Source organism: Pimephales promelas, chromosome 17 (assembly GCF_988280905.1).
Source record: "Pimephales promelas chromosome 17, fPimPro1.hap1.1, whole genome shotgun sequence".
Taxonomy (NCBI): Eukaryota; Metazoa; Chordata; class Actinopteri; order Cypriniformes; family Leuciscidae; genus Pimephales; species Pimephales promelas.
The window spans coordinates 22,140,371-22,157,255 of record NC_142785.1 but is presented as its reverse complement, the minus strand read 5'-3'; the positions used below and the strand labels follow the sequence as shown (position 1 = coordinate 22,157,255).

At 36.4% G+C, this 16,885-nt stretch overlaps 2 protein-coding genes across 2 annotated transcripts; one reads left to right on the top strand and one right to left on the bottom strand.

Moving 5' to 3' along the window:
* Positions 1-1,315: 1,315 nt before the first annotated feature.
* chmp2a (charged multivesicular body protein 2A) lies at positions 1,316-4,239 on the top strand. Its single transcript, XM_039664842.2, has 6 exons — positions 1,316-1,492; positions 2,298-2,465; positions 2,554-2,733; positions 2,830-2,960; positions 3,159-3,220; positions 3,305-4,239. Exons 2-6 carry the CDS (start codon positions 2,298-2,300, stop codon positions 3,424-3,426), a joined length of 663 nt encoding a protein of 220 aa, XP_039520776.1. The 5' UTR covers positions 1,316-1,492; the 3' UTR covers positions 3,427-4,239.
* Positions 4,240-5,472: 1,233 nt separating this feature from the next.
* On the bottom strand, positions 5,473-10,406 carry msl1b (MSL complex subunit 1b). Its single transcript, XM_039664841.2, has 9 exons — positions 10,267-10,406; positions 9,052-9,745; positions 8,465-8,646; positions 7,434-7,738; positions 7,291-7,355; positions 7,138-7,205; positions 6,063-6,190; positions 5,876-5,948; positions 5,473-5,749 (listed from the first exon to the last, which is right to left on the bottom strand). The coding sequence occupies exons 2-9, from the start codon at positions 9,664-9,666 to the stop codon at positions 5,659-5,661; spliced, it is 1,527 nt and encodes a 508-aa protein (XP_039520775.2). The 5' UTR covers positions 9,667-9,745; positions 10,267-10,406; the 3' UTR covers positions 5,473-5,658.
* Between the last annotated feature and the right edge of the window lie 6,479 nt (positions 10,407-16,885).

Here is a 16,885-nt window from a genome sequence, read left to right as displayed (position 1 = left end):
GGATGTATAAATAACCTAAACGTGCCTATTTTATGTTTTTTTTTCCTGGAGATTTGACTTTAAAATTTGTTTGGAGATTTTCTTTAATCCAATTATCCATTGTGGGTTTTTTTTGTATTACTGTATATGAATTTGTTTGTGTTTTATAAGTAATATAATACTGGAACAGTGCAGAATATCAAAATTTGAATTGTAGAATATCAAAATAAAGAGATGGTATGTGCAGTGTAAGAGGTTGAAGAATTTCAACGTGATCTTACAAATGTTATTATTATTAGCTAGTACACTCTAAAAAAGTGATAATTTGATTTTACATAAAAAATTGAATTTGATAAATACAATAACAATAAAATTTTATAATAAGAAATAAAAAAGTCATAAATGTCCCTTTTTTAAATATGTTTAGGCTATCTTATAGAATATGATAAATATGATATCTTTAAATCAAAGGAGAAAACTACACATGTACTTATTTATTGCAAAAGCACTTTTAGGTAAGTTACCTTCCTATATATCAAATCTTTTAATTTATCACACAAATACCTACCAAACTAGGTCTGGCTCTCATCTCCGGTTAAAAGTCCCAAGTGTACTGTCAGAATTTGGTAAAAGTGCTTTTTCTTTTTACGCCCCTTGGAGTTGGAATGATTTACAAAATGTATTGAATTTAGATGCACTCCCAACTCTGACCTCCTTTAAACGTCTCTTTCTCAATGTTTTAAAGGACAATTGCAACTGTTTTTCTTAATTCGTCTTTATCCATGTTGTTTGTGAAGTGTAGCCTACATTGTGGTATTTTATTCTGTGATTCTTGTGTATGAAACTTCTTGTGCTGCCGTCTTGACCAGGTCTCTCTGAAGAAGAGATAGTAATATCTCAATGTGACTCTCCTGGTTAAAATAAAGGAAATAATAATAATAATAATAATAATAATAATAAAGCCTAAAACTACCAAAAAATAGTAAATAATAAATAAAATAATCAAGGCATTGTTATTTCACAAAATCTTAAATGTATTAAATAAAGAAACAGTTTTAACCATGGTTTTAACAGCATTTATGCTTGTGCTCGCCATAGTATATCATTTTCTAATTGTTTCAGGACCACATAAAAAAGAGGTTTCTGATTGCTGAATATACACAGCAAGTATGATCACAAGATAAATAACGTATAATTACAAAAAAACGAATATAGGCCTAACGGTAGTATAGCAAAATAAATTTACAGAACCATTTGTAATTTATAAGTTTAGTCTGTCATGAATGTAGACTATGTTTGTTGAAAGTATTGTATGACGCATTTCCTGTGACGTAGATCTTTACAAAGGAAGAACATTCATATGCGGAAGAAGCAAGAAGCTGGAAAACAATCGGGTGGATCGACGAACTGTAACTTTGAATAAGGAATAAAAGAAACAGACGACGGCGTGACATTTGGCCTGCTCAACTATTTCTGTCTCTGGTGGACGGTTTCCACATTAAGAAAGGGCAAGGTAAAAACGATAGAGATGAAGGCCTCCAGCTTTTCTTTCTTTTATTGAGCTAATTTTAGCAACTGACCTCATTATTATATAATGTTATTTAGGAAAAGTTTGAGTGATTTTTATAAAAGAATAATCATTTGAATATGTTATTTTTTAAGCTTGAGTCTGAGTTATTAGTGTCCTTTCGAGTCAGTCACAGAGTGTAACGTTAATGCTATGGCGGTGTTTACAGTTTACATTATCATTAACAGTATCATGTATAAGCTAAATAGTATGGAGTGATATTTTTTTCTTAATCTGAGAAAAGAACAATATTGTAAAATATTTAAATTTGAGACTAGCTATAGAAACCACCATGATATTCCTGAAAAGAATGATGTCATAGCATCACGTGCCCGAGAGTCACTGTCATTAAGTCTGAAATGGAAATATGAATTCCTATCTATGACAATCATCTTTCTGTATTGTTGTCTAGATAATTTATCAGATTGTGGAAACCCTTAAAGGGAATAAACTAAGACTTTCGTTCAGGCTTCTATTCACATATAAACATTCATCAACACACACATTAGTTGTGGTAAACAGATGTGCGAGAAACAATGAGGTTCATTCTCGTATTATGCCTCACGTTTGATCTTATGCAAGAGGTCCATTCTCACACGTCAAGCAGGTTCGGTTGTGCTACTGTTCATTTTCGCTGATCAATGTTTATATGTGTCGCTTGGAACAACATGAAGGTGAGTAATTAATGATGGTTTAAACGCCTTCAAACACCTAACAATCTGGTCTTTTTTTCTCTCCTTTTTTGTGTCAGATGGAGTTCCTGTTTGGAAAAAGAAAGACTCCGGAGGAGATGCTCAGACAGAATCAGAGAGCGCTAAACAGAGCCATGCGAGATCTAGACAGAGAACGCCAGAGGCTGGAGCAACAGGAGAAGAAAATAATTGCTGACATTAAGAAAATGGCCAAACAAGGACAGATGGTTTGGAGAGTTTTCATTTGATATGTTTCTGTTACTGACATATCCATTAAGTCTCGCTTGAGTGCAAGTAATATTCTTTTACCAACAGGATGCTGTGAAGATCATGGCTAAGGACTTGGTCCGCACAAGACGATACGTTAAGAAATTCATAATGATGAGAGCCAATATTCAAGCTGTCAGCCTTAAAATCCAAACCCTCAAATCAAATAACAGCATGGCACAGGCCATGAAAGGAGTCACTAAAGCAATGGCCACCATGAACAGACAGGTATATCTGCAGTAGCATTCTCAGTTTGTATTTGTCTTGTCAACAGACAGCTTGTGCATCTATTTGATTATGTGAATTCTTATTCTCTCAATGCAGTTGAAGTTGCCACAGATTCAGAAGATCATGATGGAGTTTGAGCGCCAAAGTGAAATCATGGACATGAAGGAGGAGATGATGAACGATGCAATCGATGATGCAATGGGAGATGAAGACGATGAAGAGGAGAGGTGAGGATTCCACCATATCAGCATATTAGGATGAATTCTGAAATATATATAATATATTTGCATTGAAAACATCTATTTTACATTGGTGAGCAAAGGAGAAACAAAATCAGTAGTGTAGCTCCAGAACAGAGATCTGGAACAGTCTCTATACCAGACTTTGCACTCGACTGACATGCACTCTTTTTGCTTCAAATGCAGTGATGCTGTGGTTTCTCAAGTTCTGGATGAGCTGGGTCTAAATCTGTCTGACGAACTATCAAGTAAGCCAAAATGACACCAGAGTTTCTGTCGTTCTCATATTAACCCAAATTCGTTCTCATATTAACTTTATTTCTTTCAAACAGGCCTGCCTTCTACCGGAGGAAGCCTTTCGGTTGCAGCTGGGAAGAAAGCTGAACCGCAGCCTACACTGGCAGATGCGGATGCTGACTTAGAGGAGAGGCTGAACAACCTCAGGAGAGACTGAGAAAGACTTTCAGTGAAGGTTTTGATTCACTAAAATGTAGACTGATGCAAAGAGGGGATATGAATGCTCTTTTATTCTGACATTTGACGCTTTAATGCGTCCCTTTTGTTTTTCTGTCCTCTTTTGATGACATGTGCTATGAAAATGTTACCAAACACGTAACCCAAATGAAGATGCAATGCATCAGACTGCTCCTGTTTAGACAAAACCATTTAAAGGAGATAAATCAACAAAGAAGCTTACCCTCCAATTCCAACTTCATCTTTTGAGGAAGTCTTAACACTATTTCATTGCTATAAAATTCGGTTTATCACACATCATATCTTAATTCTAATAAACAGATGGTGATACTAATATTTTATATATATATGCAAAATATATATATGTACAAGATGGAGTCACTCCAAAGGTATATCAGAGAAATCTCTTTGAAATACCCATGCTATTATACTATCATTATCTTCTAATAATATTTTTATTGTGATCTTTTAGTGGTAAATACTTTCATATAATAAATGTGGTGGTACAGTATATTTGTTTCTCAAAGTGATTGATTTCTAGTCCCAGGCCTGTTCAGTGAACTGTAAACCTTCATGAACTAAAGTTTGTGCAAGGCAACATCTCAGTAACTTTTCATTCAATTTAAAAAAATCTTGGAGGCAGTTTTCCAAAGCTTGTTTCGTCACAGAATAATCTAAAGAAATATTAAAAATATTATCAATGTATTTATCTCATGGTGAATCAAAAGAGTTGGTATATTTTGAATATCTTATTTTGCAATTTTTTTTGGTCAATAAACATTTTTCACACTTACGTTTTGTGACATTTGGTGTTACACTTGCATAACAATCGCCTCACATCAGATAAAATGGGTAATTCTCACAAAGACGTCTCTAGGTTCTGTGGATTTAAAAAAAAATGAACAAATGAAATTATGCATATAACACAAGATTAAATTGTATTAAAGTGTTTTTATAATACATAAACAAAACTGTTAAAATACTTAAAGTCTACAATACCATAAAGTCTGCAACGGTAAGCTGCCAAATCAGGTTATTTGGGAAGAAATACTACAATAAAACCAAATATGGACATAAGACACTAAAAACTGCATCAATTATGATATCACAAGAGTGAGTTTTGTGTACTTTTTATTTTTCTGAAAAACAAAAATTCTTGTTTTGTAAATAATGCTATCAATATATCTATGCTGGACATACAACATTTCTGACATTAAATAAAAAAATAACAGCGACATTTTCCTTATTTACAGCCAATATGTGTCAGCAAGGCTATTTACATCGGTCCAGTTGTACACATTCACGAAAGAAAGAAAACAAAACTTGATGTGTATGGTGTTCACAAAATCAACACATGTACACACAGACACACAAAAAAAAAAAACGTTTTCAGGAAAATTACCAATTTTCAGTTAGAACAGATCTTCAGGAAATGCATTTCAAAGGCCCTGAAATGAATCCCATGAGGCACAGAATTAATAAAAAATTCAAAAGACAAGCAACACTTTTGGACATGGATGAAAATGGTGGTGTAAAATAAATGTATTTTCAATAAGAATGTTGATCAAAAAACAACCATCAACAGACCAACTAATCGATCTAAAAAATAACGTTAAGGGCGTTGTCCTTAAACCTGCATGGGATGCTGAACAGCTTCAGAGAACCCTAAAATGCCTTACAAACAAATTCTTGCTACTCTTTTACAAAGGGTCGTTCGTCTAAACAATTTAGCATCCTCACTCTAATCCTGCCAATATTTTTTCTCTCTAAACGACTAAGCTATGCCTACAAAAATATGTACACTGAGGCAGAGGAATTATCAAGACATTCATGCACAATTACGTTTTCAAAAACAAAACAAGCTCTTTAAAGTCATTCAGAACACAACTACATGCAAATGTGCAGCAATACTCCATAACCACAGTTTAGTGCACATTAAAACAGTATTTGCAGTGGAGCCTGCAATGATCAATATCACTAGCCTCAGTGAAAGTACACAGAACAGGACTACAAGTAAAGAATTGAATCAAGGCCACACACTGATTGTGAGAGAACTTAAAATAGCAGTTAACCGGGCAGTTGTTGCTCTATCATCACGGCACAATAAAATGAAAACTCAGCTGTAATGCTGCCATTTCCTTCTCGCCCAAACAGTGCTTTGCCTCCTTTAACCCCTGTTTTGCCACTGGACATGAAGTAGCACACGTACGGCTTATTTCCGACAGGTCCTGTGGGGAGTTTGTTTCTTCTGATTTTCAATGCGACATCGACTTCTCTCATCAAGCCAGGGCAACTCAAAATTCCTAACAGACAACAAAAGTGGATCGACATGTTCACTATGCCTTATGATTGTTATGACAGTTGATCAGTAGTTAAGAGCATTTACATGTTGCACGGGAGATATTTCCAACAGAAAAAAAGGTTCTTACTGTGCAGGTAAATTGGGCAAAGGTCGACCAAACGCAACTACTGGCAGAAAAGGTGTGACCATGATGGCCTCCACTGTACAAGGGAAAATCGGTGAAATTATAGTATATAATATGATAACAGCTGGTTTGTTCATTAATGCAATACAAAATTAATATTTTATCAAATCGATATTTCTTAGGCTCTTACCATTCTCCAAATCAGGATGAAACGAGGACACTTCAGGCTCGCTCTCCTGAACATTTGTTTTTTTCTTCTCCATGCGTTGCTGCAGTCTTTGAAGCATACGCTGTTCACGTATTCTCTGAATGTCCCATCTAACGGAAAAAACAGTACGAGTATTAAGAGCATTTAAAGTGTTGTTTTAAGCAGTCTGTAACCATACATAAACCTTTTTGACAGTTATTCAGTTTGTTGTGAAGAAAACTACCACAAAATTAATCAGTTAAGGGAACTCGTGTAACCATAAATATTGATTTCTTTATATTATATATGCAGGTATTATTCCAGCATGTGTGGATAGGTTTAAGACAGAATGAACTATGCTCTTGTCAGATATTTAAGCAAGAGGCTTAAATAACACAACATAACTCATAATCCTTAATTGAACAATATGTGCTTGTTTAGTTTATACACCGTGTTGTAGACATACACTACCATTCAAAAGTTTGGGTCAGTCATTTCTTTCAGCAAGGATGCATTAAATTGATCAAAAGTACAGTAAAGACAATTACATTGTAACAAAATACTTCGATTTCAAATAAATGCTGTTCTTTTGAACTTTCTATTAAATGAAGAATACTAAAAACAGCACATCTGTTTTCAACACTGATAATTAAAAATAAATGTTTCTTGAGAACCAAATCAGCATTTTTGAATGATTTCTGAAGGATCGTGTGACACTGAGGATTGGCTGAGAAAATTCAGCTCTGCCCTCACAAAAACGGATTACATATTTTTAAATAGAAAACACTTAAAATAGAAAAAATAGAAAATAAATCTTTAAATAAATCTTTAAATAGAAAACACAACATTTCTCTCAATACTACTGTTTTTACTGTATTTTTGGACAAATAAACCAAATCACGGTCAGCATAAGAGATTTAAAGTATAAAAAAAGATATAAAATCTTAGAGACCCTTAACACTTGAATGATAGTGTACAATTTTATCATGCACATGAAAAAAATTAAATAAAGGAGTTAAAAATGTGTTGATGCCACAAAAACAGATTAGGAAAACACCCTTTTAGAAATAAATCTCACCGTTTTCGTCTCTTCTCATCCAGTTCTAACTTTGCGTGCCGTTTCAGAAAAACACCGTCATCAAGACTCTACAGAAACAAATGATGGATACATGACAATGGACCTCTTGTGACTTATGTTTAATACATATATGATGCAAATGATGACTCTTACTTCGGGGATGTCAACAGCATCCTCCTCCTGGATGGGTTCCATGATGTTTTCCCTCCATGATGGGACTAAGGAAATATTTTTTGTATTAGAATTTGGAAATCAATGTTTATAATGGCCATTTTGCATTTGAACCAGGCACTTACTTGCAACATCCTCCTCTATCTTTGGACACTCTTCCTGTAACGGAGAGGCTGGAGGTTGCTGCCAACAGCATAGGTACATCTCGGTCGTTGTCATGTACGGAAGCTCTTCGGTTTCTCTGCTGTTGTCTCCCTCTGGATTCACGTCCATCTGTCCGGATGATTTCACGTTTGTCTTCTCCGGGGTCTCTTTGCTTCGCAGGTCATGCTGACATGGAGACGTCCCTCCTGTATCTGATTTTTGGGGGGTCATTCTAGAGGCCTTACCCCTTGACCTCTGCATCTTTGTTTCCAACATGTTCATCTTTCTAGACAGAGTATTTACAGGTTATATCAGCCAAGCAGAAGCCACAAGAAGAAAGATTAAGTGAAAAATAACAGGAAAGAGTGACTAACAGGTAGAGCTGCACGATTAATTGTTAAAAGATCGCAATTTCGATTCAAACACCCATTTGATCTCATTCCTAAATGACAATGAAACAGCTTCACAAACAGTCTTTTCAACCACACAGTATTACTATTTCTTTTGCAAATATTCATATTATCACAGAAGTACTACAATAAAAGTTTATAGCTTGGATATAAATAATAATGTCTACGGAAACGATCAAAATAGAGAAAATACTTTTTAAAGTAGCTTGACTCTTCAAATAAAAATTGTATCAATTACATCGTTATGGCAGTACTTAATGTATGTGTAGTGGTAGTGACTTGATGGATGTCATTGAATCATACATACAAAAAATTTGTTCAACTACACTGATTCAACCAGTAATGAAACAAGTGAAGTATTTTTGAGCGAGTCATTGATTCAAACTGACTTTTAAAAAATAATTCATTCAAATTAATTAAACATTTTTAATACTGCAACAATAAACATTTTGTCAGAACCTATAGTAGATTACAGTTTATTCTGTTTATTTGTCTCATGTCTGTTCAGAAATGTGAACTCTATTTCAAACAAAACAAGATCGTGATTCTCAATTCATCCAAAATCGTGCAGCTCTACTAACAGGGGAATTTCCCATTCTTACCTCTTTTGCACTTTGCCACCTGACTTAGATGTCTGAGTTTGAGGGTTGTCCCCCATATCTGATTCCCAAAAATCATCCGTGTCAGGGACCCATCGCTCTAATGGCTGGAAGAGCTTCTTGTCACGTGGTTCCTTACTTAACAACTGCAAACGGCGCTCCATCCGCTCAATACGGGCAAGCAACTATTTCAAGGCAGGACAAATACATTTGGAAACAAATAAATATCAATATCCCACAAACCATGAATCTCACACTTTTATTTAAAAGTTTGAAAGATTTTTTTATTTATTTTTTAAGTCTCTTATGGTCACCAGTGTTGCATTTATTTGATCAAAAATATAGTAAAAACTGTGAAATATCATTACAAATACAACCGTTTTCTATTTTAATATAGTAATTTATTCCTGTGATGGCAAAGCTCCAGTATCACATTACCACATGATTAGGTGCTCAAGTAACATTATTATTAATCTTGCTCTAAGAAAAAAACTGAATTTATTTTGAAATAGAAATCAGTTGTTAAATTCTAAATGTATTTTGATCAATTTAATGCATCATATTGCAGACCCTAATGACAGTGTACATACCGTGTCTCTGTCTGATTTGAGTTCATCTATTTCCTTGTCCTTAGACTGTAGCTGTTGCTGTTGTTGCTCTATTAAGTCCAGCTGAAGTAGAAGCAGTTGTTTAAGGCAGGTGGCTTGTGCGTGAGGATGACCCGTGATCTTCCTCAAATTTGTCTTTTTACCCTCCGAGTGTTCATGTGACGCCCCCATGGTCTCTAACCCTTTGGCGTTTTTCTCACCCACAGGGTCTCTAGAATTACTATGTGAATTCATGGATACAAACTCTGGCTTGTTATCAATGGTGTTGGTCTGTCCAAGGGGAGTTTTACTTTTTACAGGGGTGCCTTCACCCCCCATTTGTTTAGCTTGAGATGACAGTTTTTCTGTGCCCACAGAGCCAGCCTCTGAAGCCACAGCCAACACTCTGCCAAGCTTTAACGGCAATGAAGTCCGTTCAGGTTTCCCACCCAAAGTCTTGTCCAAGAACAGATGTTGTCTGGTGCTGTCTGGAGTGTCACCAAGAGGATCACCGAGCTCTTTACGGACACTAGCTGGGTGTCTTGTTTGAGTTGGGCTGAAGTCACAGTTGTTAGAGTACAATCCCACTTTAGAAAAGCATTCAGATCGCATATTCATGGCGAAGAGAAAGCTCTACCTTTTGAACCATGACTACTATAGAGTTGATATCAACAATTATGTGTCTGCAGACCTGTACCTGACAAAACATAAAAGAAAATGTTATGGCAAAGAGACGAATAAGTAGCTAAATAGCATATTATTATTATTCAAAGACCTCATTGTGTGCAGTGGAAATGTAAAGAAGCATTTAATTCCTGTCTATATATTCCATATATGCTTCTTTATAAAGTTGCAATAAAGCCAATAGGCAAGCAAAGACTAATTAAAACACCGAAAACCGTCCACATAATATCTCGTATGGTATAAGTTGTTTAGAGGTTTGGTAACAAACACATCACTGCAGCTCAATACCGGTTGGACTTGGATAAAGGCAGACACACGTCTATTACACCAATACTAAAGATACATGTGAATCTTCTTACTAAAAGCTATGATGCATATCGTTCAAGAGACATGAACCATTTTAACTTGAGCTAATAATAATAAAGCGCGCCTCCATTTTGATCCTCACTGCTAGCTAGCCGCTGTTAGCAAACGAGGTTATGTCGTTTTCGCTGCACAGTTCAGTTTGAATCCAGCATATACCGCATTTCTTACATAGTTAAGAGTTCGCCCAGGGTAACTCCTCAACGATCAGAAGAAACGCGTCTCAAATAAGCGGTCTACTTTACTTTTATTGCTGTGTGTCCCCCATTTTCAGACTTGAATCTGCACAATGTCCCAACATTACGAGTGCGATTGACTCAGTGCGCATGCGTACTGTAAGGACATGTTTACTTTCAGAGTGATTGGGTCTATCGAGCTATATTAAGAGTCATTATGCATGGCATTTTTTAATCTGCACTAATATCGAGCGCCGTTACTTTAACCTATGGAGACTTGGAAAGTGGTACAGATTAGCCTAGTTGTGGTAGGCCAAGGAACGCTAGTTGTCTGTCGGAGGGAAATTACGTATCGTACCGTACACACTTGGGGAGAGGACCGTTTCAACGTCATTTCCTCCGACATTTTCGCACTCGTTTCGTTCCTATGGTTTCGTTTCATTTTTAAATGTGTTTAGCCTACCCAGTATTAGTCTCAGCCTCAGACGTCACGCCCACGGAACGTTGGCTAAACAGCCGTCAGTCTGAAGGTCTGGCTACGCGAGACTAACCCAGTATTAACCCTTTCATGCACGAATTATGATAACCACAGTCAGGATCATAGGGAATGAAAAACAAGATTTTAACTTTTTTTTTTTTTTTTTTTTTACACAATTTACAAAGGGATTTTCAAATCTCCAGTGATTCGCCCAAATGCCTTTTTGTCATCATTGTGTTTATTGCAGTGTTTTGGATTGACTTTTCGATTTTTGTTCAATTAAATTTATATTTGCTATGTACACCACATAAGAATAATTTAGTTGCTGAAAAGCCATTAAATTGTCTCTCTCTGTGAGTGTGTGTGTGTGTGTGTGTGTGTGTGTGTGTAGGCTATTCACTATAGTTCATTTTAGAATTTCATGTATTTTAACCCTATAACTCTTATAATGTGTCCCTTAGGCCTATAATTGTGCTTGTTTTGTCACAATAATAAAACTAAAAATGCAATCGACATCTAGCAAAACTATTACAGACTTACTAAACAACTGTGCAACTCTTTTATAATGTGTTTATTTTCCTTGGAGTTTGTGTGTTTTCTAATAAAACAAACAACTAAAAAGTAGCTGAATGGGAAAGTCTGGTAGAATGAAAACGAGAAAAGAAAATGCATTTCACACTTCAAATTCTCATATTTATCTTTTCTACATTAGTCAATGTGTGATGGATAAATGTATACATTCCCATTTCACACATATGAAAAAGTACCTATCATCACCCTTCACCCAATATAAATCCTGTTTTTAATGGCTCGGGACAGGTCACCTGTTGATTTCAGCGACAGTATGTGTGTAACTGATATGACCAGCAGGGGGAGATGTAGTACAATTGATTAGGCTATTATATTTGGAGAAAAGAGAGATTTCAAAAGGTCAATGTTGTTATTTTACTATTACCAGTTAGGCCATGTGTCTTAATGACTGAACACAATTATGTTTATTTAGAGTGACTGGCGTTCACTTCCCTCAGCTGCAATAGCCTATTAGATGCTCTCTCTGTCTCTCTCTAAGAAGCTAAAGCGTCTCACTTGACAAGCTATTGATCTCTTAAAGACTTAAATTGATCACATCAGTGTATGTATGAATGCATTTTTCTATGTGTATTCACAGGCTGTTTATGTTAACGTTGATGTTCTTCTTCATAGAACAGGGATAAAGAGACAAATGCAGCTCAGAGAGAGAGACACTGAGAGAAACAATACGTAATTAATGGTGCAGACCCTCTGTCATGACTTATCAAACTCGACTTGTTAGGTGCCATGTTGGCCAATCTTAAAGTTTAATGGTTTTTTAGTAGGCTACTCAACAATAATGTCCTAGTGTTCATAATCCAGATCCACTATCACTGTGCTATGGCCGTATGCCCTGCTAACAAAAATATGTTCTATGAACAACTTGCTATGCTAATAGTCACACATAAAAATGTTATTGAGAGAAATCGTGAGTGACGTGCAGAGGCGTTGTGTGAGCTGTGTGAACATGACGGATATAGTTCTAGACTAATGAGGCATTTATTTATCTCTCTTGCACAGTTTTCCAGTTTCAGTATTCCTCAAATTGAAGAAAAACAGTGAAATGCAAACTCGGTATTGCAGTAAACCTGCAATAATTAAAATTAAAATTTAGATGTATTTAATCTTACTTTATTATCCAGTGTGTCTTTACTGTTGACCTTTCTTCTCCTGTGTCCTAGAATGGCAGCACAGCTGAAAGGTTTGTTGTAGCTGCGCACTTTACTGTACAGGCGTTAATTTGCTAAACCTTTAGTCTGAGGCTTAATTGTTTCACTTTTGGTGTGAAAGGGCTTGTACATTTGCCAAAACTTAAATAAATAAATAATAATTTAAAAAAAAACTAAGCAAACAAGCCCATCCCAGGTGAGAAAAAGTTAGGCAAAAGTCCTGCAATTCATTACTTTCCATAAAAAGTAACAAAGTAACACAATTAGTTACTTTTTTAAAAAGTAACAGATTACTTTTAAACCTATGAACCATGGTTCCTCTTGTATAAATCTAAGACTCTTGAGTCACCAACCTGCGGCTTAAATAATATCGTTTGTCAAGATTTTGCCTTTAAAAGTACAGAAAAGCTATTTAGGAACACCAATCCTTGATGACTTTACATTTGCTTGTCTCATGTCCATTGCAGCATCTTCAGATCGAAAGTGATCAGTATTCCAGATTAAAGCATCTTCTCAATATAGACAGCAGGTCTTGTGGCCTACCTGGTTGTGTAATGTACAAATGGCTCTCCTCCAGTATGTGTCTGCTTGAGTATTGAATATGTGAGCATGTGCATGATTAATTATTAGATTATGCCATATATAATTATAATATCAGTCAATATTTACCCCACCATATGCTGCAGATACACAGGGGTGCCCTTCTCTCCTTATCACAATGTCTTTCACACCAGGAGGAGAGAGCAGGCTAACGTTTGGCAGGTATCTCTCTAATGCTCTTAGCCATCTGCCAATCGCCTGGGCTCTCCCCACAAGAACATAATGTTTCTGATTACTGGGTTAATTTCAACACAGTTTGGCACAGTGGATGCTCTGCAATCTCTTGCTGCACAGTTAGTATGTTTGGCTGGCAGCCATCATGCTGACAACCTCCAGCCCGGCGTTGAATAGGTTCTGGTTTAGCCGAAGGGGTTGGTTCAGAACAGTGGATCCTGGAGGTTGCTGGTTGTTGAATATTATGATCGTCAATATTTTTACAGTCGCTGATTTCTCCTCTGCCAGAATCAGAACATCACAGTTTGCTTTATATAATAGATGAAACAATGTATTGAGTCCTCTCTTTCTGCTCTTTATCCATTCATGCTTTTTACTGGTGGATATCTGCTTCTTTAGGCTATCTCCCTCTCCCATAACTCATCTTGTTTGTCCATCTCTTGAATTGATTTCTGTATTGCCCTGTTTTTAGTCTCCATAAGCTCTATTTATGTGTTCTATTTTCCTTAGCCGGCCTTAAGATTGAATGACCTTGGTGGGTGCATGGGTTGTCCGTAGAGGAGGATAACACATTAGCTCGTGCATTTTGTAAATATCTTATCAAAAGCCAGTATAGCTCAATTCATCCACACTTTCTGTTACATTTGTACAGTTACATCACTTCTGAAAGCATTTTAAATTAAGAACTACTGCAGAAAAAAAACTCATCAAAGAATTGTAAACGAAATAAATCATAATAAGTTTTGGTTGTGACATTAGACAAATCTTTGTGCTTAGCTCTGGCAAATGTGAGCCAGAGCCTTTGTGCCCCTTTCTCTGGAAAGGCCTCAAGTACTTCCCATTTAATGACAGAGAGAGCTACTTCAAAAAGACACAAGCAAAATGTTTTGAGGATATAGTCCTGAGGATTTATTTTTTTTTTCTGAACTCTTTCCAAGTCAAGTTCAGTTTTTCAAGTGATTTTCAAGTCTCTGATTGATTGACTGACTGACTGACTGACTGACTGGTTGATTGATTGATTGATTGATTGATTGATTGATTGATTGATTGATTGATTGATTGATTGATTGATTGATTGATTGATTGATTGATTGATCGATTGATCGATCAAACTGACTGACTGACTTACTGATTGATTGGTTGGTGGATTGATTCATTGATTCATTCTTTTTCATCATTCATTCTTCAATAATTCATAATTTATTTATCTTATGAGGCCTTGTGAACTCTTTAAAACTGTTAATTCAGTAAACTAGTTCACTTTCTTTTAGCAACTTTGCAAATACATGTCAATTAAATCTCAGAGTTTTATTAGACTGTATGCTTAATATCTGCTAACTCTTTATTGTGATGCTCCTCCAACAGACATTCTACTGACTATAATTAACTTTGCAAGTACATGTCAACTTACTTTAACCCTCAGAGTCCCTCACTATTCTACTAATACTACAAACTCTCTAATGAGAGTTAAACATGTAGGTGCAGAATTAGTCAACAAAGACAGTCTCAAAACTGTGTTTTAAAATTGCTGGTGTTTCTGACATCACAAACTTGTAACCAATTTCATCTCTGAGCTGGTGTGAGTGAGTGGAGGTGGGGCTAATTTGCATATTCATAGAACCACTTATAATAAATGAGACAAGGCACATTTTTTTAAGACATTAAGTTTTTTTATTTTCAAGAAAAAAATATTTTTTAAGGGATAATATGGTTGACTATAGGGGGATTTTAAGCAAAGTAAAAAAGTAAAGCTTTACATTAGAGTGTATTGGTAATTTACACATTTTATGCAAAGTGACTTTTATTGCAAGCATTTCCTGGCTGGAAAACAAACTCATTGTTAGTGCCACTGCCACGCTCTACTGTTTGAGCTACAGAAAGTCTTTCTATTGTTTCATCCAAAATTCTGTGGCGTCGTGTGCCTTTCAAGAGACTGCCATTGATTTCAGTGGGAATGCTGACAGATTTCTTCAGGTATTATAAACCTTCAGAAATCCAATTTGTTTTACTCCCTCTTGATTTTCAGAATGACCCAACTCTTTCCACACCCTCAAAACATATCTTGCTCAGTGCTATCCGTCAAACTCTCCCCTAGTGCTTTCTCTAGCATGCAGGCGCCATAACATCCCACCCCATATCCCCAGAACACACATTTGGACACACATCCCCTGCTCGCAGCTATGATACCATTTTATCACCACGTCCAGTAAATATATGGCATTGTGTGAATCATTTGAACTTTTGTGTGAATTGTTTGAATTAATTACCAAAATATATTTGTGAGTTTGTTCTGAGGGGAGACAAAGGGGTCAGGCATACCTCTTTGGGCCGACAAGCAAATGGGTGAAAAACAAACAAAAAGGTCTCGTAACCAGGCGGAGGGAGTGACTCAGACACAATCAATTCTCCATGAGCTCTCAGTGGAGCTTCGAAAGCCATGGAAACAAAAACAACACTCCCAACTCAGGTTTACAGCTCAAGGACCCGTCCTGTTTATTTTCAGCCTCCAAAACCAACCCTGTTATTATTCCTGCAGCGGTCGGAGTTGACTTGTAAAATACTCTGTGTGGGAGGGATGGGGAAAGCTTTTTGAGTTCCATCACAACAAAGTTCACTTTAAGGTGACAAAAGTGCTCGTTTTGCATGCCAACACCTGGCCCTTATCTAATGGTCTAATTAGTCTGTAATAAAGGAGACTAATGGGTCTGTTCATTTCAACAAATGAAGGTGAATCACCTGGCTTTTGGAACCACCCACATTAGGAGTAAATGTTGAGTCCTTTAGTGTAATTATAAATAGTAAAAAATCATTAAGTCTGTCAGATATAGAATGATTTTAAGTGACGTTTAAATCGACTAAGAAGGCTTTGTCAAATTAGGCTTGTTTTAACGGTTCTTCTCTGCCTATCCTCTCTTCTTCTTCTTTATAGGTTCTCGCTTTCATTTTCTGCCCTTCCATCTACTCTTCTGTCCTTTCTTCCGATCTCGTCTCCTGCAGTGGCCGCATGATTTATGCCTCTCTCCTAGTCTGAGAGTACATAAATACATATAAAGGTTGTAAACTCCCACCATCCATAAAAATGATTAAAGCACCTATTTTGGTTAAATCGGTGCCTGCCCACAACTGTGTTTGATTTTCCACCTAAACCAGAGCCATGTGACTTTCTGCTCCAGCTTCCAGGTCTACACACACACACACCCATCTCCTAGGGGCAGGAAATGAAAGCCAGAACAGGAATGGGAATAAAAAAAACATTTGGATGTCATCTTTTGAAGATGAGTATTTTCTGATATTTAAACCCAATAGATGTCTGGATGGCATCTACTAGCATTAGACTGATCTGTTAATGGGTTTTAAGAGACTGGTCTGTAAGCTAAAGGTAAGATCTATAAGATATATGTACTGTATGTATATCAAAATGATGCTCTCTTGTCATAGCCTCATTAGGAGGAATAGACCTGACCTACTGACGACTGCCCGAACACGGAGGAGCCGTCGCCGTACAGCAGGCGTCCGAGGGCTAGAGCGCTGTCCACCAAGGGATCACCACTGCCAGGCATTGCGGAGGAGTCCGCCCAGCTGGTGAAGGACTGGATGGCAGTGCATTTTGGGAACTGGACCAA

Excerpts from the sequence above, each read along its gene's own strand:
- chmp2a (XM_039664842.2), top strand. The coding sequence starts at position 2,298 with ATGGAGTTCCTGTTTGGAAAAAGAAAGACTCCGGAGGAGATGCTCAGA. Across the intron at positions 2,734-2,829 it reads TGGCCACCATGAACAGACAG|TTGAAGTTGCCACAGATTCA; the intron begins GTATATCTGCAG and ends CTCTCAATGCAG. Across the intron at positions 3,221-3,304 it reads TCTGTCTGACGAACTATCAA|GCCTGCCTTCTACCGGAGGA; the intron begins GTAAGCCAAAAT and ends TCTTTCAAACAG.
- msl1b (XM_039664841.2), bottom strand. The coding sequence starts at position 9,666 with ATGAATATGCGATCTGAATGCTTTTCTAAAGTGGGATTGTACTCTAAC. Across the intron at positions 7,356-7,433 it reads GATAGAGGAGGATGTTGCAA|TCCCATCATGGAGGGAAAAC; the intron begins GTAAGTGCCTGG and ends ATATTTCCTTAG. Across the intron at positions 5,750-5,875 it reads TTGCCCAATTTACCTGCACA|GAATTTTGAGTTGCCCTGGC; the intron begins GTAAGAACCTTT and ends GTTGTCTGTTAG.